Source organism: Schistocerca americana, chromosome 3 (genome assembly GCF_021461395.2).
Source record: "Schistocerca americana isolate TAMUIC-IGC-003095 chromosome 3, iqSchAmer2.1, whole genome shotgun sequence".
NCBI lineage: Eukaryota > Metazoa > Arthropoda > Insecta > Orthoptera > Acrididae > Schistocerca > Schistocerca americana.
Genome location: NC_060121.1, coordinates 349486486 through 349509924, shown reverse-complemented (window position 1 = coordinate 349509924; position 23439 = coordinate 349486486). Strand labels below are relative to the sequence as shown.

The 23439-nt window shown below is 37.9% G+C and overlaps 2 protein-coding genes across 2 annotated transcripts in view; one reads left to right on the top strand and one right to left on the bottom strand.

Annotated features, from left to right (window-relative positions):
• The window catches only part of LOC124607513 (DNA-directed RNA polymerase III subunit RPC8), a 49780-nt gene extending 29002 nt beyond the window's left edge, over window positions 1–20778 (top strand). Inside the window, exons 4-5 of the mRNA XM_047139904.1 lie at window positions 6662–6789; window positions 20566–20778. Coding sequence (XP_046995860.1) covers window positions 6662–6789; window positions 20566–20619 — 182 coding nt within the window. The 3' untranslated portion in view covers window positions 20620–20778. The remainder of the gene's footprint in view (window positions 1–6661; window positions 6790–20565) is intronic.
• Window positions 20737–23439, bottom strand: part of LOC124606075 (F-box/LRR-repeat protein 16-like) — a 705098-nt gene continuing 702395 nt past the window's right edge. The window contains exon 7 of the mRNA XM_047138039.1: window positions 20737–23342. Coding sequence (XP_046993995.1) covers window positions 23194–23342 — 149 coding nt within the window. The 3' untranslated portion in view covers window positions 20737–23193. The remainder of the gene's footprint in view (window positions 23343–23439) is intronic.

The window sequence follows — 23439 nt, the reverse complement described above, 5'->3', positions numbered from 1 at the left end:
TTATATTTGCCTAAATTTAAACTGAAATGTCATTTGGACTATCAGTGATCATCCTAGAAATCTCCAAAAATTACGGACTCAGTATCAAATTCGAAAGGTGGCAGGGGTAAAATACAGGGAGCGAAAGGCTATTTACAATTTGTACAGAAACCAGATGGCAGTTATAAGAGTTGAGGGACATGAAAGGGAAGCAGTGGTTGGGAAGAGAGTGAGACAGGGTTGTAGCCTCACCCCAATGTTGTTCAATCTGTATATGGAGCAAGCAGTGAAGGAAACAAAAGAAAAATTCGGAGTAGGTATTAAAATCCATGGAGAAGAAATAAAAACTTTGAGGTTCGCCGATGACATTGTAATTCTGTCAGAGACAGCAAAGGACCTGGAAGAGCAGTTGAACAGAATGGACAGTGTCTTGAAAGGAGGATATAAGATGAACATCAACAGAAGCAAAACGAGGATAATGGAATGTAGTCGAATTAAGTCGGGTGATGCTGAGGGAATTAGATTAGGAAATGAGACACTTAAAGTAGTAAATGAGTTTTGCTATTTGGGGAGCAAAATAACTGATGATGGTCGAAGTACAGAAGATATAAAATGTAGACTGGCAATGGCAAGGAAAGCATTTCTGAAGAAGAGAAATTTGTTAACATTGAGTATAGATTTAAGTGTCAGGAAGTTGTTTCTGAAAGTATTTGTATGGAGTGTAGCCATGTATGGAAGTGAAACATGGACGATAAATAGTTCGGACAGGAAGAGAATAGAAGCTTACGAAATGTGGTGTTACAGAAGAATGCTGAAGATTAGGTGGGTAGATCACATAACTAATGAGGAGGTATTGAATAGAATTGGGGAGAAGAAGAGTTCGTGGCACAACTTGACGAGAAGAAGGGGCCAGTTGGTAGGACATGTTCTGAGGCATCAAGGGATCACAAATTTAGCATTGGAGGGCAGCGTGGAGGGTACAAATCATAGAGGGGGACCAGGAGATGAATACGCTAAGCAGATTCAGAAGGATGTAGGTTGCAGTAGGTACTGGGAGATGAAGAAACTTGCACAGGATAGGGTAGCATGGAGAGCTGTATCAAACCAGTCTCAGGATTGAAGACCACAACAACAACAACAACATCAATATTCATCACATTTTATTAATTTTACATGTCAGTCCCTTCCTATCCTCACTTGCATACTTGTGGATGAGGTGTTTGCTTTACCCTAAATCTATTGAAGGTAATTGTGTGGGTTCCATGTTTGGTTGAAATTGTTCAGAGTGTTCCATTAGAACGATACTAGACACACAATGGTCCACTTCATACAAGGAAAGTAACAAAATGCTTTCCTTCAGTGACAACAAACAGAGAACAAATCTGAAATGACTAAGGTCATATAAAGTGTGGGATACCATTTGGGACTGTTCTGAGTCTATTGATTTTGTTGATATACACTGTCTGACCAAAGAAATGAAGCACACAGAAAGGGGGGGGGGCAGGTTTAGTGAGTAAATGATGTTATTTTGTTACAAAATCAAGTCAGATTTACAAAGAATTTGGTAGTATGAGCCCACTTATCACAATGATGTTCAGGCCTGGATGCATGTACTAATTCAATTGAGAAGGATGTCATAAAGCTGTTGTAACATCCCCTGAGGCAGGCTGGGCCACAACTGTTGTAACCATTCCTTTATATCCTGGATACTGGCACTGGGACAGAGTTGAAACCCAAGCTGGTTTCACACCTGTTCTGTCAGAGACAGATCTGGGCAACCTGTTGGCCAAGGAAGTGGCTCAACATCATGCGGACAGCTGGTAGAGGCATGTGACATGTGTGGACGAACATTTTGATGTTAAGAAATGTCACCACAGTCCTGTCACATGAGAAGTAACAGATGAGGACGTAGGATGTCTGTGGCATACCTGTGCCATTAGAGTTCCTTCAATCCCTACTTGCCATGACTTGAAGTCATATCCGATGGCTTCTGACACCATAATGCCATGAGTAACATTGCTGAGCCCATCCAAAACATTGGAAGGATGGGACATCTCCTCAGGTTTCTGCCACACTCACCGTAATGGTCATCCAGGGTAGTGCAGAACTGCAATACAATGCCATTCATCATCAGTCTTTGTTTCCTGGTCATGACGCCGCTCCAAACACAGGTGTTTTTATTGTGGTGTTAACAGCAGTGTGCGCATGGGACAGTAATTCCCTAGTCCAGTTTTTGCTAGTGTCATACAAATACTACAGGATGGCACAGAATGTCGCAGGGAGTCCATTACTTGTTATTGGGTTGCAGATGTAGATGTGAAGGGCTTACGGTGTGCTTGGTGCACAATGCAGCGGTCCCCCTTTGTGGTGGCTAGAGATGGTTGACTGACACCTTGACAATGAGTATGTCTGCCCTCAAGTTCTTCTATCTTGTCCAGCACTGAGCCACTGTCACATTTGAATACTCCACATTTCAAGATATTGCATGATTTGACTAGTTGGCCAAATGGAGACCCACAGTGAGGATCCTTTCACACTCTGTCTATTAATAATAATGCTGACTCCCAGGCATCTTCACGTCCTTTACAGTGATTGCTCATTGTCTGATGTGAATAATCTCTCTAATAGAGTAGTCCGTAACTTCAACAGGTGCCAAAATTTTATTGTCTCACATTGGTCAAACCATCAGTGAACTTGACCATTTCAAATTCTAAAGACCAAGGGCAGATGAAAACTTTTGTGGAAGTATCGTGCAGAAACAAAGCTACTATCTTCATTATATGAATAGTTTCCCCAGTCTGTGGTACTGATATGTGAAGATTTGCTTACTTTGCTTGCTCTTACTCTTATCATCTCCTGTTGTATCATACTTTGAGACATCCCTGTGCACTCCCAAGAACATTCTTAGCCCGTAAAAGGTCAGTCAGTCAGGTCTGCAGTGTGTTCTTGAAATTCACATAGATCATTGGTAGGGGTCTTGAAATCCTAACTTGGCCGCCTCTGTACTTACATGCCATAATGGGATTTGTTGTTGACAGTACTGACTCACTTTCAGAAAATGGCAACATTCACTAAGTGAACACTAGATAGAAGAACAGTTTGCATCTAGATAACATTTTCTGAATCATTGTACAAGGAGGTGTGCACCATTCAGCAGGTTTCATTGTTAATAGGCTCCCAATAACCTGAAAAAATTGAAGGATAAACTACAAGTCTTCAAATCTAAGTTGAAAGGTTTCATTGTTTCACACTCCTTCTGTACTATATAGGAGTTCCTAAAGTAGTTGAGAAACTTTCTCTGTAGTGTGTATTCTATCTCAATTCTTCTTTGTGTGTGTTTTCTTAATTCCTTAGGTCTGTTATTTATAAAGTAGTTAACAACTCCTGCATTTCTTGGGTATTTATCTTTCCAGTTTTCTATTAGAAATGTGTGTTTTTTATGTAATATCCTGAGCAGTTTCTGTATGCTGGGCATGCGTCTATATGACAACATCTCTGCATAGCTCTATTGATGGTGATTGTTTCCGCTTACAGCTATTTGCTTTTCACAGTTGAAAGCTGTGAAAAGTGCTGCCAGGTGTCAGGGAGTTCCTTAAATTGACTCGACTGTAGGAGTGTTGTAGTACTAAAGAATAAATGTATTAAAATTTCATGCCTGATTCATCATTTTTTCATTCATCTCAATGTTTATGATGTCCTATCTGCTGAATTGTGTGTGGTACTATGATATAATGTTTGTAGGTGCATTTAGCTTGCATATGTGGACATTGTCTGCAAAATTTATTGCAAATAGAGTTAGTACACAGAAGAAATAAATTTAAGTGGTCTTACACGATATGGCAGTTTTTCACACATCTCATTATTTATGACTTCATATCTCATGAACTGTGATATGCAGGTGGTTCTTGCCCTGTGACAGAGATTCTTGCCAGGCAGTAAGGCATATGTGTACCAAATTTGGTTGTTATCAGTCCAGCAGTTTAAGGGGATACGGAATCGGATTTTGGGTTAAAAAATCGAATTTTTTTTTATTGGCGTATTATATTCTGCCATGTTTCCTCTTTAAAATGACGTATCATACATAGCTCTACTACAATTATAACTATTTTATTTTTATATATTTGTGAGATCGGGTATTGCGCTTTAGTTATACACGTCTCTCGTGGCTGACCATGAACTTTTTGGCAGTACCTTTAAAGTGACATGAATTCAAATATCCCGGTTTCCAGCGACTATTTATACACTAGTTGCCCGAAAATGTTTCTCTCTGGTTTCCTCAAGTTACTCTTTGACTTTGTGACGGGACTGTTTTGTAAACAGTGTGATATAAGAAAGTAGTTGTTGTTGAGTTATTTCGTATTTAGTGCTTCATTTTTCGCAGTGAAAATGCCTAGAGCTAAAGCAAAAGTATTTAAAAAGCGTGTGAACTGGCAAAAGAAAAGAAATAATGATTCATTAGCAAAGCAAAGCAGTTCATCATCATCACTGTTGGAAAATGTGAATCCACTTATTACTGATTTGCCGAACGAACTTACACCAAATGAAAACAGTGCTTCTCATAAAAAACTAAGAGATTTGGAAGAGAAATATAATTTACTTGATAGAGGGAATGAAGTTTTTGAACTCATTGATACGAATATATTGTGTGAAGCTCTTGAAAACAGTTTGTGCTGCAAAAAATGTCATGGAAACGTTTCTCTGAAAGTAGAATCCCATGTTGGCCTGGCTGCCCAGTTTAATTTAATATGTAGTGTTTGTAAATACAGCTGTAAGTTTCCAAGTTCGGTTTCAGTAACTGTAAATAATGGATACAAGAAAACTGAACTTTATAGTGTAAATATTAGGTTAGTTTATGGATTGCGAGCAATTGGTAAGGGCAAAGCAGCTGGTGATATGCTATGTGGTGTTCTAAATCTTCCAAGTGCACCTTCAAAGTTTGAAGCTTACAATTATGTACTAGGATCTGCAGTTGAAGATGTAGCACAGAAGTCAATGCAGGTTGCTGTGGAAGAAGCAGTGGAAGAAAATGACGGCAGTCGTGACCTCACAGTGGCGTTTGATGGCACGTGGCAGAAAAGGGGCCACACCTCCAACAATGGTGTTGTAACAGCAACTAGTGTTGATACTGGCAAGGTTATTGATGTTGCAATAATGTCTAAATACTGTAGGTGCACAGGCAGGCTGAAAAATGAACACAGTGATGACTGTATTGCTAATTATTATGGTAGTAGTGGTGGCATGGAGGTTGCTGGGGTGAAGAAAATTTTTCATCGCTCTTCACAGTGGTATAATGTTCGCTATGTCAAATATCTGGGAGATGGTGACTCTAAAGCATTCAAAGAAGTTTTGGAAAGCAAACCATATGGGAACAGTGTAAATATAAGCAAACTTGAATGTATAGGACATGTGCAGAAGAGAATGGGTGCCAGGCTGAGAAGGTTAAAATCAGTTATCAAAGGGAAAAAACTAGATGATGGGAAAACCTTGGATGGCAGAGGAAGATTGACTGATTCCATAATAGACCACATTCAGAACTGCTATGGCCTTGCAATCAGGCAAAATACAGGCAATCTTGAAGAAATGAGGAGAGCTATATGGGCTTTATATTTCCACACCGCATCCACGGATGAGCATCCACAACATGGTTTGTGCCCCAAAGGTGAAAACAGCTGGTGTAAATACAATAGGGGACTAACAACAGGAGAGAAATACATTCACCACCACAGTCTACCATCAGCCATCATGGCAGAAATAAAGCCCATTTTCAGAGATCTGGCTGACAGAAGTCTTCTGATGAAATGTCTTCACGGAAAAACGCAGAACCCCAACGAGTGCTTGAATAGTGTGATATGGCATCGTCTCCCAAAAACAGTGTTTGTCGGAATTAATACACTACATTTTGGTGTATATGATGCTGTGGCAACCTTCAATCTTGGAAATATAACTAAATGCCAGGTCCTTCAAAAGTTGGGTATGTGTGTTGGTTCCCGTACGGTACGTGCTATGTTCTTTTTAGATCAGCACAGACTAAGGCATGCTGATAATATAATCAAGACATTAGTGAAAAAAGCAAGACAGGTGCAGAGGGGTGCCAAAAGAAGACTTGAAGATGATTATGAAGACTGTGAAGGGGGTATTAGCTACGGATCAGGAATGTTTTAATCTTCTTTCTCCGTTTCCCGTAAGTTTACTTTTTACTTCATCTAGGAACATTATCTCAGGTACTGGTCAACCTAGAAGTCTGAAATTTTTGACGTAGTGACATAGGTCCCTATTACATACTGAAACAACGATTTTTTAATTACTTGATTTACAAAAGACTTAGGGGTGATAGTCTAGTAAAAAGCGATGGAAAAAATTTACTTAAAAATAAATGTACAATATCTCTGTAAGAAAATACTTTGACAATAAACTGTTGTTTCAGTATTGTTGTAACATATGAATGCACATACAGTAAAATTTTTACCTCTCTGTCTCCAGTAGTTTGTGAGAAAATGTTCCCTATAGTAGGCATATATTAACATTGCGGGGATAGGTGATTCCGTATCCCCTTAAGAGGAGAGTTGGAAAACACACACACACACACACACACACACACACACACACACACACACACACACAAATAACAAAAAGCTTCTTCTGTGTTTTTTAGTGTTGTTTAACAAAATGTTGTTTTTAATAGGAGAGACAATAAGATTTCGTGTTACTGCTGAGAGCTTCGTGGAAACATCACCTGTTGGTCCTGAGAATCCAGATGTAAAAGATGCAGTTGATGCTACAGAAGAGCCGAAAGTTCCATACAAACTGACGGTAAGTTAACTTGTATTTAATGCCAAAACTTTAATCTCATATGTGATAGTTCCTATAGTACCTGAGAACTCAGGCTAGTACAGTATCTTTTTCTTAACTACACTGCGCATTTACTGTAGTCTCCATTACTGTTCTCATTCATGAATACACTACTATGCCACTGAACTAATCTATAGAAATAATGCAAATAGTAGCACAGTGAATTGTATTTGGAAATAGAAATGTGGTTATGATATCACTCATACGTCCTGGATACTAAATAGAACTAAACAAAAATATAAGAATTTATTCTGGTGACTAATTTTTAAAATATTGATGTTATTAACATATGAAGAGGGACAACAGTTTTGTTCTGGAGATATCTGGTTTCCAAGCCAACACAAGTTATGTGACAGGGCTTTTTTGTTACAAGTTAATATTCTGTTTTTCCTATTACATTTTCATATTCTTTAATGGTCTAGTAACAGTGCAGTTGCTTTAGGACAAAGGTGAGCAATGGATGGCCTTCTGGCTGCATCTGACCCTCAGTTAGTTTCAGTCTGGACTGCAGAAGAAATTCCATGTGAAAATAAAATGATTGTACTCTCAAACATACATCTTGTGAGGCATAATTTGTTGGCGTGGAATCTCAGGAAAGGGGCGACATTCATAATGGTGTGTTACTCCATAAACTTTAACGTCACAGATGCTATAGTTTTGACTTGACTAGAAGTTCTGCTGTCGTGTCACGTGATGAGGTGGTCCACGAGCTTAAGTAAGTATGTGAATCAGGCGCATGGTTCCCCAAATGTTGCCCATGCCTTCTTTCTTTTCAGTTATGAAACACAATGAAGTGACCTGTTTTTTATTTATATTCTATAACATATCTAATACAAGTATTTGTTATCATAGTTTTGCAGTTAGGATAGTAAAGAAAAACAGGATGAAACTGACACAGTAAATATTTGTGTGTATTTTGTTGTAAAGGATGCCATTTGTTAAGGTACATTACCTGTAAGTGTGAGCTGGAAATGTAATATGTGTGGATTCAAAACCATGCCCTATTCTGATTTGGTTTTAAAAGATTGATTCCGTCAGCGAAGCCTCGCCTGGTTCAATCCTCATCCTCTTTATTGTCCAAATGAGCTCAAGTTCGGCATAGAATTTTCCTAGACTGAAAGATTTATCCATTTCATACACTCATTAGACTGACTACTTGGTCCTGAATTGCTCTGTATGATGTACAAGGACTGCCTTTTACATTTTAGAAAAATAATGAAAGAGAACATTTTTTACACAAATTGTTTTATTGTTTCTCTGAATCTAACTTCTAAAAGTTACATAGTTTTTCATGCCTTCAAACAAATTTGAGAAACATTTTTTCCCCATTTGGACATTGGTACCTTAAAAACGTGGTTTTGGAAGCATTGAATCCTCTGCCATGTACTTCACAATAGTTTGCAGAGTATGGACGTAGGTGTAGAACAGCTTCTTGAGGTGAGAAAATCACTGTCAACACATTTTTTTTCATTAGAGAACAAAAATAATTAATTATGTATTAAGCACAGTAAATATGAACAATGAGAGACTAATTTAAAGTTTTTCTCCATCAAATAAACAATTGTTTGAGTGCTATGTGAGAGCTTGCATTATAATGTTGAAGAATGATGCGACATTTTCTGTTCACTGCCCTAGTTTCATCGGTGACTTGTGACAAACAAGTTGTTGTTTACCATTCATTTCTAACAGTTTTTAATCCTCTAAAGCAGTCCAGTATAACCAAAGAAACATATGATCATTTTCTTAGAAGTGCTTTGTGGGTGAAACTTTTTTGTTAATTTCTGTACGTGGAACATCCAAACAACCGATTGCTGCTTACTTTCCATCCTGTAGGAATATATCTAAATTTTGTCTCTTGCTTCAGTGTTACTTTCCCTCAGTGGACTTTTTACAGAATTTCCTTACACTGGTGGACATAAGCCTTTTTTTAAGCTTCAGTCAAATAGAGTGAAATCTGTTGCAAACAGATACTTTTTACAGCTAAATGTTCAAGCAAAGTCAAATGTGCTGCAGTCTTCAGTATGCCTATATATGGCTCTGTCTTGCATAAAGGACCTTGCCAATCCTCTTCATTCACGTCTGGCACACAGCATCAATGTTTTTTGGAATGACAACTGATTTTGGTCAGCCTTTGGAAAATTCACTGCTTACAGAACCGTGACCACATAGAAAGTCTGTAAACCAATAATGTAAACAATGTTTTCTAAAGGAGAGGGATTACCAAAAGTTGAGCAAAGTGATTCGAGGCATTGTTGTTAAGTTACGCCATTACAAATATCATAAAAAAATAATCCAACAAAAAACTTAACATGAAATTGTTTCTTAAAAAACTGTTTGAGAAAAAAAACTTACGTAGCCACTTTGAGCTGCAATTATTTTAAGAATAACAAATGAAAATTTTAAAATCACAGTAATGCCACATCTCAGTAGCACCTTCTAGTGATCATTTGTAAACACTTAAATGGTCACCCTCGTACCATGAATTATTATGGTATTGTGTAGGTTGGGAAGACAGTAGCTCTAATCCCTCCCTCCCTCCCTCCCTCCCTCCCTCCCTCCCTTATCCCTCCTCCCTTTCCCTCACACCCCCCTCTCACACAAACATACCCACATTTTTATTATTTTCAAATAATAAAAAAAAGGCTTCTTAAGATTTAACAGGTGGAAAAAATAGTTATTGGTAAGCTTCACAACTGTGTTAAGAAAATGCTCCTAAAAAAGAGGAGATGTGGGAGATGGTATGTCATCAAGTGATCTAAATGCCGTGGTATTGTAATTTTAAATGTTGTGGTAGTGTAAGTATTTGATGTCGTGAAAGATAAATATTGCTATAGTCCGCATATTTTTGTTAGTTCATAAGTTGTCATTCCCTGATGAACCTGGGACTGTGTTGAGGTGGGTTCATTTGCATGCCTCGACAATACAGATAGCATTGCTGTAGGTGCATCTGCAATGGAGTAGTATATATGGAGAGGTCAGCAGCCTTTGGAGTAGTTACAGGGACAAGAGCCTTGATGACACTATCCAACATGGCCTTACTGTACTGATACTGTGAATAGCTGAAAGCAATGAGAAACTACTGCATTTATTCTTTTCCCATGGGCATATTCAGGTCTACCGTGTGGCTTAATGGTGATAGCGTCATCTTGGGTAAAACATTCGAGGTAAAATAGTCCCCCTATTTGAATCTCTGGGCAGGGACTACTCAGCAGGATGTCATCATCAGAAAAAAGAAAACTGGCATTCGATAGGTCAGATCGTGGAATGCTAGAGAATTTCAAAAGGGAAATAGATTGGTTGAAGTTATACTGGAAATTAGGCCCAACCTTAGTGTTCAAAGACAGTAGCCTGTGTGTGTGTGTGTGTGTGTGTGTGTGTGTGTGTGTGTGTGTGTGTGTGTGTGTGTGTGGTGTCATCTTCTCATTATTGTGCTGAGTAGCGATCTATCCTTTCCGTATTGTTATAAATGTGGATGAAAAATAAGTTTTCCAATTTTTCCATTGCTGCATATTTTAAATAGTATTCAGATTACTGACAAGACAGGTTAAACTCTATTTGCAATACATTTTTAATTGTATTTTAGCCGAGAAGGCTGTCATTTTTGTGTTGTTGGACGCACACAGTTCTATAAATATACTCTTGGAGGGGAGGGGAAAAAAAGACATGGAGCAGAAAGAGGAACTACTAGTATGTCATTTAATAAGGCATAGTACTAGGAGTGTGAGAGGAGAAAGACATATTGAGTTCTGCAATAAATTTCAGCTACAGATACCAAATACACTCTTCAAAAATCACAAGAGGAATGGTATATTAGTACTTGGAATCGACATATAGACTTGGAAAGATTCCAACTAGATTATGTCATAGTCAGACACATAAGCTGTACCCAGGGGTAGATGCAGATTCACATAAAAATTCAGTAATGACAAGGAACGGACTGAGAGGATTGTGCAAAAGAATCAGTATGGAAAGAAGTGTTACACTGAAGTACTGAGGGATGATGATGATGTGCATTTGAAATACTTTATGACTATGATAGTGAATACCGCAGAAGAATAATGGACTTCTCTAAAAAGGACACTCACAGAAACTGGATGGACAAATATAGATACAAAGAAAGTAGCTGTGAAGCTTTCAGTGGATCAACAAAAGGAGAAAGTACAAAAATATTAAAGACAGACAGGAATACAGCAACGTAAGTCTCTTAGAAATGAAATAAATAGGAAATATAAGGAAGCTGAAGTGAAACAGTTGCAGGGAAAATATGAGGAAATCAAAAACAAATAGTAGTCAAAATGACAGATTCAGCATTTAGAAAAATCACAATTACCTTCAGTGAAATTAAAAGCAAAGGTGTCAACATTAAGAGTGTGAAGGATATTCCACTGGTAAATGTAGAGGAAAGAGATGTGTGGAGAAATTACTAGAAAGCCTCTAGGAGGAGGAGGAGGAGGAGGAGGAGGAGGAATTATCTGATGACGTGATCAAAGAAGAATTGAGAGTTGAAATTTAATATGTAAGGGATCCAGTGTTAGAGTTTAACAGAGAATTGGAGACATGGGATCAAATAAGGTGGAAAACATTGATCACAGTCCTTCAGAATTTCTAAAATCATGGGGAGAAGAGGCAACCAAATTTCTCTTCAGTTTGGTTTGTAGAATCTGGGAGACTGGAGACATACCATTGGACTTCCAGAAAAAATAGGTAGCAAGGGAAGATAAATGCGAGAACTATCACATAATCAGCTGAACTGTTCATGCATCTGAGTTGCTGATAGGAATACTGTATGGAAGAAAAGACAGTTGGGGATCTGTTACATGACAATCAATTTGGCTTTAGGAAGAGGCAATTACCATCTTGCTCTTGATATTGGATCCAAGATTTCAGAAAAATCAAGACAAATTGCTAGTTGATTGAAGTCCTCAGGAAAATAGATATAAGCTACAGGGAAAGATGAATAATGCACAATAGGTACAAAATACCTGAGAACAATAAGAACTGAAGACTGAGGATGAAGTGCTTGGATTGAAACGGGTGTGAAACGGATGCAGTCTGTGATCACTACTTTTCAATCTATACATCAAAGACACAATGACAGAAATAATAAAAAGGTTCAGGAGTGGGATTAAAGTTCGAGGTGAATGGATATGAATGACAAAATTCACTGTTGACATTTCTATCTTCAAAGATAGTGAAGACAAATTACGGGACATGGTGAATGGAATGAACAGTCTAATGACTACAGATTATGTATTGAGGGTACACTGGAGAAAGATAAAAGTAATGAGGAACAGCAGAAATAAGATTACTGAAAGACTTAAAATCAAAATTGGTAACCAAGCAGCAGGTGAAGTGAAGCAATTCTGCTACCTTAAAAGCAAAATAACACATAATGAACAAGGCAATGACGACATGAAAAGCAGTCTAGTTCAGGCAAAGAGGGCATTCTTGCCCAAAAGAGTCCAGTATAAAATTTTGAGCTTAACTTGAAAAATAAATGTCTGGGAATGTACATTTGGAGCACTACATTGAGTAGATGTGAATGACTGATTGTGAGAAAATTGGGGAAAAAAAAGAGAAAGAAGTATTGGAGAAATGGTGCTAAAGAAGGGTGTTGAAAGTTATGTGGACTGATAAATAAGAAATGTGAAGGTTCTCCACAGGATTGTTGAGCAAAGGAACATATGGAGAACACTGACGAGAAGGATGAACAGGGTGATAGGATGTTTGTTAAGACATCAGGGAACAACTTCCATGGTTCTAGAGGAAGTTAGAGTGCATAAAAACAGTAGGGGAAGACTGAATTGGAATATATGCAACAAATAAATGACAATGTTGGGTATAAGTGCTACTCCAATATGAAGAGCTGGACACAAGGACAGGCTATCATTGTAGGCCGCATCAAACACTTCAGAAAACTGATGACCACAAAATAAGTATCAGATTCTTGAGTCAATATGATCAGTTTGCATTGCTGATTACAAGCCAGCAAACCCTCAGTGTTGCCATTTAGCAGTTGGTCCATCTCTGTTTCTCTTGTAATACATGCCTTTCTTAGAGGTGTGCAGACATTAAGGGTAGTTAGAACGGAAAAAAATTCACATTTTCGGATTTTTATGTCATTATAAAATTTGCAATTTTCTGAATAAAATGATATGTATATCACTTATAGACTCTCATCGGAAGTATTTTGTTTTATTTTTTTTAAAATATAATCTACACTGGTGAAAATGTTAAAATTTTTATTTGCGTTACTTCAAGATCGAATAAAATCGGTCATTTTTTATATAGAAGGCTGTGGATTGCTGTGTTATAAAGCTTAAATTACATGTTTGTATTGGTAGCAGTGTCAAAAACAGTATTGTATCATTTCATAGCATAAACACGCATTGTATGTTGTAGTGTTAATGTTTTTCCGAGGAAAAGTGATGAATAGATTGGTAAATCTCTCAAAAAGTAAAGTATGACACCAAAATGAAGCATTTTTTAAGAAATGTGGGTTTCATGGTAATAGATTTTCGAATGAAGGGAAACATTGTGTTCAAAATGTGGTGTGTGAAGTTACAGACAATGAAACACAGGCAAAGTTGTCAGTATCTAGGGAAACACCCATAAGTGCTTTGAAGATTAAAAAAAAAGCATTGTGATACACAGTTTTCTCAAAATGAAACTGATGTAAATGTTAGTTTAGGTTATTTTCTGATTGACTTACACGTCCTAACAAGGGTGTTAGGTGAATGTGCTGGGCCCAGGCTCCTTGCTGCTAGCAAAGTGATTGCTTTTGGTCACATCTTTTGCAATATTGACTGTGCGAGTCGACGGTACCTCGTACGGAAAGAAAGAGCAGGTGATGCTACTGAGGACTCGGCTGCGAGCATTGCTGATGACTTCTTGAGCTCTTATTCGTAATGGCATTCAGACAGTCAAGGGTGCTGTCGATTGTTGCATATGAATGCAAAATACCTGCATTGTGCATTTCCACAAAGTGATTTTTACTCCAAAATGGCGATCATCCTACAAGCTGTATCATATGTGCAGTGCAGAACATAGCAGTTTCCGTTAATTGTGCCAGTTGTAAATACACTCATTCATTTTGGAATTCTGATAAGTGTAAAGATAATTATTTTGAAGTAAATGTTTGGTAGTTTTATGGCTTGAAAGCTATCGGCAAAGGACACAATGCAGCAGAAACAATGTGTGCCATGATGAATATGCCATGCCCACCGTGTAAAATCGATAAGTATGCAGGATTTATTGGAACTGCTGTGGAATCTGTTGCATGTGAGTCAATGAAGGGTGCTGCAGACAAAGCTGTTGAAGTAAATGATGGTATGACTGACATACCAGTAGCATTTGATGGCACTTGGCAGAAGCACGGCTACAGTTCTATGAGTACTGTTCCTATGGTGACCAGTGTGGATACTGGAAAGGTAACAGATTTCCAGATTTTAACCAAACGTTGTCATAAGTGTAAATCATGGAATGAAGAAGGGCGTATCTGTGACAGAAATTATGAAGGAACAAGTGGTGGTAAGGAGACCTCTGCAGCTATTGAAATTTTTAGTCAATCTTAGGTGATGGAGATTCAAAAGCATATAACAGTGTAGTAGCCACTCAGCCTTATCTACATCTACATCTACATCCATACTCCGCAAGCCACCTGACGGTGTGTGGCGGAGGGTACCTTAAGTACCTCTATCGGTTCTCCCTTCTATTCCAGTCTTGTATTGTTCGTGGAAAGAAGGATTGTCGGTATGCCTCTGTGTGGGCTCTAATCTCTCTGATTTTATCCTCATGGTCTCTTCGCGAGATATACGTAGGAGGGAGCAATATACTGCTTGACTCTTCGGTGAAGGTATTTTCTCGAAACTTTGACAAAATCCCGTACCGAGCTACTGAGCGTCTCTCCTGCAGAGTCTTGCACTGGAGTTTATCTATCATCTCCGTAACGCTTTCGCGATTACTAAATGACCCTGTAACGAAGCGCGCTGCTCTCCGTTGGATCTTCTCTATATCTTCTATCAACCCTATCTTGTACGGATCCCACACTGCTGAGCAGTATTCAAGCAGTGGGCGAACAAGCGTACTGTAACCTACTTCCTTTGTTTTCGGATTGCATTTCTTTAGGATTCTTCTAATGAATCTCAGTCTGGCATCTGCTTTACCGACGATCAACATTATATGATCATTCCATTTTAAATCACTCCTAATCCGTACTCCCAGATAATTTATGGTATTAACTGCTTCCAGTTGCTGACCTGCTATTTTGTAGCTAAATGATAAAGGATCTATCTTTCTGTGTATTCGCAGCACATTACACTTGTCTACATTGAGATTCAATTGCCATTCCCTGCACCATGCGTCAATTCGCTGCAGATCCTCCTGCATTTCAGTACAATTTTCCATTGTTACAACCTCTCGATACACCACAGCATCATCTGCAAAAAGCCTCAGTGAACTTCCGATGTCATCCACAAGGTCATTTATGTATATTGTGAGTAGCAACGGTCCTATGACACTCCCCTGCGGCACACCTGAAATCACTCTTACTTCAGAAGACTTCTCTCCATTGAGAATGACATGCTGCGTCCTGTTATCTAGGAACTCCTCAATCCAATCACACAATTGGTCTGATAGTCCATATGCTCTTACTTTGTTCATTAAACGATTGTGGGGAACTGTATCGAATGCCTTGCGGAAGTCAAGAAACACGGCATCTACCTGTGAACCCGTGTCTATGGCCCTCTGAGTCTCGTGGACAAATAGCGCGAGCTGGGTTTCACATGACCGTCTTTTTCGAAACCCATGCTGATTCCTACAGAGTAGATTTCTAGTCTCCAGAAAAGTCATTATACTCGAACACAATACGTGTTCCAAAATTCTACAACTGATCGACGTTAGAGATATAGGTCAATAGTTCTGCACATCTGCTCGACGTCCCTTCTTGAAAACGGGGATGACCTGTGCCCTTCTCCAATCCTTTGGAACGCTACGCTCTTCTAGAGACCTACGGTACACCGCTGCAAGAAGGGGGGCAAGTTCCTTCGCGTGCTCTGTGTAAAATTGAACTGGTATCCCATCAGGTCCAGAGGCCTTTCCTCTTTTGAGCGATTTTAATTGTTTCTCTATCCCTCTGTCGTCTATTTCAATATCTACCATTTTGTCATCTGTGCGACAATCTAGAGAAGGAACTACAGTGCAATCTTCCTCTGTGAAACAACTTTGGAAAAAGACATTTAGTATTTCGGCCTTTAGTCTGTCATCCTCTGTTTCAGTACCATTTTGGTCACAGAGTGTCTGGACATTTTGTTTTGATTCACCTACCACTTTGACATAAGACCAAAATTTCTTAGGATTTTCTGCCAAGTCAGTACATAGAACTTTACTTTCGAATTCATTGAACGCCTCTCGCATAGCCCTCCTCACACTACATTTCGCTTCGCGTAATTTTTGTTTGTCTGCAAGGCTTTGGCTATGTTTATGTTTGCTGTGAAGTTCCCTTTGCTTCCGCAGCAGTTTTCTAACTCGGTTGTTGTACCACGGTGGCTCTTTTCCATCTCTTATGGTGAGAAGATTATCACAAAACTTAAATGTGTTGGTCATGTCCGAAAGAGGATGGGCACCAGGTTGAGGAAGTTGAAATGAAGTTTGAGAGACAAGAAACTTTCTGGTGGTAAAACCATAAGAGTCAGGCTGACAGACAAAATGGTTGATGAACTACAGCAATATTATGGGCTGGCCATTACAAATAATACTGAGGTTTTGTTGAAAATGAATCAGGTAGTATGTGCTACATTCTTCCACAGACTGTCAACTGAAGAAAAACCAGTACACCACCTTTGCTCTCCTGGACCTGATTGATGGTGCAATTATCGCAATGCCCAGTACTCAAACACTTCATTCAGCCATAAACATTCAATCCCAACAGCAGTCATGGATATCGTAAAACCTAAATGAGATTTTCACTCTGCAGCGGAGTGTATGCTGATATGAAACTTTCTGGCAGATTAAAACTGTGTGCCGGACCGAGACTCAAGCTCGGGACCTTTGCCTTTTGCGGGCATGTGCTCTACCATCTGAGCTTCCCAAGCTTGGGGAGATTTTCACTCTGCAGCAGAGTGTGCGCTGATATGAAACTTCCTGGCAGATTAAAACTGTGTGCCGGACCGAGACTCAAGCTCGGGACCTTTGCCTTTTGCGGGCATGTGCTCTACCATCTGAGCTCCCCAAGCTTGGGGAGATTTTCACTCTGCAGCAGAGTGTGCGCTGATATGAAACTTCCTGGCAGATTAAAACTGTGTGCCGGACCAAGACTCAAACTCGGGACCTTTGCTGCCTTTCGTGGGCAAGTGCTCTACCATCTGAGCTCCCCGAGCTCCATCTGCGTGTGTACCCTCTGCACAAAACAGGTTGATAAGGCAGCCTAATACTGCCACAACTGAACAGGCCTCTCGCACAGGGCAGCCTGTATGTCGGAGTCTGGAAAATAATTTCTTGCTGCTGAAATGTACGTTACCTTTCAGAGCAGGTCGATACAGCAGACTGTTTCTATTCCCACACAATATGCCTGTTGTACAGGTCAGCCTAAGCCACACACACACATGTAATATATCAAACAATGGAAAATCCAGGATGGAATGTAACAATATTAGAGAAGGAAAGTTGCTGCTCACCATATAGCGGTGATGCTGAGTCGCAGATAGGCACAACAAAAAGATTCTCACAATTATAGCTTTCGGCCATTAAGGCCTTTATCAACAATGGACATACACACACATACAAATGCAATTCACACACACACAACTGCAATCTCAGGCAACTGAAACTCAGCATCTCTGCTCTGCAGTGAGTAGCAACTTTCCTTCTCTAATATGTAATATATATTATATGTGAATTACCCTAAGATTGCAAGCATATCAGATCCTATTGTGCAAATTAGGCCACTTTAGAGTGGTGCCCTGTCACCTGCTCTGACCCAGCCCTTGCTGCCCTTGCTCAGTGGTTCGCCCTGGTTCCTGTCCTTCCCACCTTTTTAATTCTTCTTACTTGTTACATCTATTGTTGGTTTACTGTCTTGTCATTGCTGTTCTCTTTCTTGAGATTTTAACAACTTACCTGCATTGTTAGTTTTCTGGTAGCAATAGAGGGTGATAAAACGCAAGTGTGATATAGAGGGCGGGTCTCCCATCACGTAAGGTGTCCCAGGGGCCTCCAGGTGCTTGCTGGGTGCAGCAATGCACATTATCACTTCTACTTGCTAATATCTCTTGGTTTTATTAATTCTTGGTTACAGTAGAGTTCATTAGGATTTGTTTCTGTCCCCTCCCTCTCTGAGGACTCTTGCCGGCTTGATGCACAGAAGGTGGAGAGACTGAAGACCTTTTAGTTTGGTCACTTTAACTCTGTCACCTCAATCCAGTCTGTTATCTTTGCTGTACTTATTATGGGCATCCAGAAAGTAATTTTTCTTTCAGAAATGGGTTACCTAAGACCGAGCTAAATCAAGGCATGTTATGTTACCTATTAGTCCAGTATTCCTTCATGCACAGTGACCGAATGTTTCCATTTCTTTGTCAGTGTCTCTTGTTTGTTCCTTCTCTATTCCTCTTCAAAACACCATGTTTGTAATCTTTCTTGATTGCATCTCAGTCCTGTAAATTTAGTGACCATAATTTCTCAAGTTCTTTTCTTGTTTGCCTGTACCAGTAGGACCAAATAAGCTTGTATTTCAAGAATTTGTGAATCTCATAGATTAGTTTATATTGGTCCATTCTTTCTGTGTGTTCCATGACTTTGATTATTTCCATCTGCATTGTAACTGTGACTTTAGGGATTTGTCTAGATATCTGCATTGAGTTTTAGGTGTTGTATTTCCTCTTTTTCTTGGTCTTAAGACTTTTGTCATAATTTTGTTATGTTACTTCTAATTGCTCTTTTAATGTTTTGTGTTAGAGACTAAGATTATTTGAAGTGTAGAGTGCTTCTTGTTTGATCACTGCTCTGTGACAGAGTTAAAATTCCAGGGAAGGCATTTTTATTCTAAATATTTGTAACTGAAATGTGGTTTCTGTTTCGTAAAGTCTTGAGTTAAGTGGCCTTCTCTTTATTACAGTTTTCAATAATCCATTTACCTTTTTCAATTGTGAGCACTCTGTTATTGTCAATTTTGAGTTCTCCCACAGCTATTTTTTATATCAGTCATGAATTTTCTCCTTTAGTTCTTTATTTTTTTAAATTTCAAACACATATCACATTGTATAATTTTCCTATACTTAGATGCTTTGTAACAGTTTTGTTAATAAATTTACTGAAAAAGGAACATATTGTTCACTAATGGTAGTAAGGGTGGAGCAGTGAGCACTGTCTTCAAAAAAATTAATTGAACACATCTTTTCATGCCTGTTGTCTGATCCGTAATCATTATATGTGTTTTCCCAAATTTTAAATTGCTCCTGAATCATCAAATAGGCTATTCATTTACTCCAGTTAAAATTATTTGTTGTTTGATGTTTCTTATATGGTGATATAATGTTCACACATTGGCTGTATGTTTATGAGTGACACCATATGTTGTGGGTCACGTAAAATATGCTGTTACTGAGGTGTTTCCTGGAGAAATGATGGCAGCACCCATCAAAAAGTGAGATGGGAATGAAAGAAACTATGTGAATAGCCTATATTAAGTAGCCTGTCAGAGAACAGAATGCAGTTGATATGTTCTGTAGTGATTAATTTAATCTATTTTCTAAACTTGGAAGCAGTTTAAAATAAAATAAATAAAAACAACAGTTTAAGTGTCAAGATTCCTTGCTTCGTGGTGCTCAAAAGATTTTTCCTTTCAGAAAAAACACTTAATTGTTGGTGAATAAAGCCACAGCAAGTACCATCATGTAGAAGAATAATTCTACTGTCTGTACCTGTTGAGACTGTCACTACTTTTCCCATGTTGTCAGTCAAATCTTTTGTCACTCAGTGACCACTATTAACCTTTGTTTCATTGACCCAAACAGTGTCATCAAAATTAATTTCCTTCACTTCTTGTGGAAACCTGCATTGCCATGCATTTATGTCTACTCTCACCAAGAAAAGATTCTACATTTGTTATACACCTCTGAACATCTCTCTTCCTATCTGTTGTATAAAAAACAAGGGTAGTGCTTCACTGCTTTTCTTTTAATTTTTATCCTTTCCAGTACGCACATACCTAGTCGAACTATGTCGATGACTACTTATGAGACTTGCTAGACAGGTCTCTCATTTTTCATTTACCTCTCCAAGTTCTCCTGCACATTGCATATAAATTGATGCACTTTTTCTTTAAGTGCAATTAATTTTGTGGCTTTCTTTATGTTGTCTTTGAATCCAAAGCCAGGATCCACCCATTTTATTTTGTATTGCAACGAGGAATGATGATTACACCAAAAACGGATATAAACCGGAAAGTTATAAAACATGATCCAGTAACAGAACAGTCCTATTTTATACATCCTACTGCTCAACACCGCAACCTAATTGATTCTTTGGCTGTGCTTAAAGTTGAAACTGAGTGAGAGCTCACTTGAAAACAATGCAATTTTATGAGCTGATATGTGTGTCTTTGTACCCACATCAGTTGCTTGTGGTGAGGGTTTTTTTCCATTTTGGTGGTTTTTATTATTATGATTTTGTTATATATTGTGCTCAGCTCATATTTACTTAGTTTTTGTTGATTCTGTTGATATTGCCTTTATGCTCCAGGGTAGCATCAATGAACCAGGTCTTGGTCTTTTGTCTTGGTGGGCAAATTCGTAATGTGCAGACACTTTGGAAGAAGATTGATGTATTTAACAGCCAGGAACTTGTACAACAGGATGTCAACACAGGTAGTTAGTGCAGTAATTGTATTTTTGGATTCATTTGTGTTCATGGTCTGTTGTAAGCAATAAATTTATTATTCAAGTATTCTTTAAATATCTTTATTATTCTTTAATAACAACATCACATAAAAATTAAAAACAAAGAAAATTACAATTACTTAATTGGCGCCTCGTCACATTTGCTATCATGCATTACCAGTAAGAAATTTACAATATTTACATGTTGTACTATGTGTGATAAAAACAAATAAACTTACATTATATTTTGAAGGCATGTACTCTTTTATTGTTATTAGTTGCTGGCATTTCTACACAAAAATTAATACTGGTATTTGTCTCAGCCTGATTATATTTACCATTGTCCTGTAAACCTAAAATTAAGGAACCATGTGTAATCTCTTTCCAAGTTTCATTTGGTTAAAGGGCATGTTCTTGGTAACAGCATTGCACTGGTGGTATGTCAAGCTGTAATACTGGCTAACTAAAACTCATCAACCATTTCACACTGTAAGGAGATAAACAGGGAGGAGGGAGAAGAACATTGTGATATCACTTTTTTAATTTGTGTATATATTTACAATAACCAGAAATTTAAATCTCAAACAGCACACAGCTTTTTTATGAAAATAGTTCTCATAAAATTCATGAAGTATACAACATTTCTTAGAATGGTATGATTTTGTGTGACATTATTGCAGTTACAGGTGCACATCACAGACTTGAAGTAAAAAGTTATAAGATTACTATTTACACTTTTCAGATGAGCACTTTTTACATATTTTTGTTTCCTCTTGTGGCCAAGAGACAGGTATCATACTGTCATTGAATTGGCCCTATATCATTTATTTCTGATTATTAGGGTAATGGAGAATTAAGGTGCATTATTAGGAAAGGGAAACTTTAAACTGAAAAAGCAATATGCATTATAGAAACCAATGGAGTTTTAACATCATAAAATACTTTGTTCCTATCGCCTATATCAGCGAATAGGTTATCTGGAATAAGGACAAATTTAATTAGACTTTTATGTTGAGCTCCCATGCTAATCAGTTCTGATACCTGTACCTTATGCATCACTACAGGAGATATTTATGGATGTCAGTAGTATATTACTTTGTTGCAGAGTCTCCAGATTCATAAAAAATATTTCATTTAGAAACATTTATACATTAAGTATTAATAACTTATCCCATTGGTGTCAAAAAATGTAGCAAGACATCCACAACTATTATAATTTCAAAAGGCAAATAGAAAAAAAGGTTTGCATTGTGCAGCTCAATACGTATGTACAGGACGAGGCATGAGTGAATCGATTTTATTTAGAACAGGAAATCTTAATGTTACTGTTGCTTGCAACTGCAAATAGTTAATAATTAGCTTATAAAGGGTCTGGTTCATGATCCATAAAAATGAGGATTTGTTAACTGTGGTAATTATTTGTGGAACTTTCACTTCTGGTTCTATTTGTCAGCAAATCTCTTGATACAGTATTTTGTATTCACAGAATATTTTAATATTGCTAACGTGAACTTATGAGCACTATGGAAGAAAGTTGAGCAACTGTAAAGGACAACACAAATCATGTTGCAACATCAGTCAAAATAAGAGCATTTTTATTACACCAGTATACAATTAACTTGGCAATGTTGTGGAATGCATTATTTAAATTACTGGCTCTTGTGATTCAAAGCTATTGCTTTAGAAATCTTGCTATGTTTTGGTGCAATTACAGTTCAAGACTAAGGTGAAATTCCATGTTTTCCTCTCTCTGTGTACAGGTTTCAATATTGAACCAGTGATATATTTTGTTTACTTTGGAAACCGTAGGAAAAATTAACCATTACCAGTTTCCTGTGAATTGTTGGCATGTTACTAGGTATTGCCATAATACTACCAAACTATTTAGTTGTAAAATTAATGTAACTAATCTTGTTAAAAATAGTTTGTAGATTCCTATAGCCATCTGGAAATTATTGCACTTTTTCTCAAATGTGTAGCAGCGAGCTTTCTTAATGAATACTTTATATTGCTCCTACACTGAATGTAATCACTAAATTTTGTAGCATTCTGCAACATTTGGTTTTTATTTATCAGCATCATTATAATTCTATTGGGGAGTGTCAGTCTGTAGTTCTACTTAGAGGGATTGCAGTGCATTTAACAGCTTACAAATATGAATCAACATGTCAGTCACTAAAACAAATTTCAGTCTTTGTGAGATGAGGAGTTAATATTAAAAGCCCCCTTATGTAAGCTTTTATTATAAAGGACTGAATTTTTGCAAGCTGGGTTGGAATGATGGCAATGTTTAAACACACTATTTACTTCAAAATACTGCTCCTGAACAGCACATTTACTCAGTATGCCTTTGAATCATACTCTGAAATGAAACCACTGCACAGGCACATTTGTTATATATCTTCTGTGAATTTCTGTTGGGTTCAAGTAATTTCAATCACTAATTCTTCTGCCTGATGTCAGGAACAGTTTTAAAAATAAATTACCTTCATTATTCTATTACTAAACAATGAGGTAAGTGTTCTCTGAGATATTCAAACAATTCCTTGGATGCTCCTGGACAGTTGGTTAATTCAAGTTCTTGTAAGTGCCGTAGCTGTATGAGACTGGACAGACCACTGGACGTAAGCAGTGGACAACCTGTAAGCAGGAAATATTTACATCATTAGATGTTTACTACATTATGTTCCTTGTGCACATATGAATTAATATGAACAAACCTCCCAGAAAAGCCTGT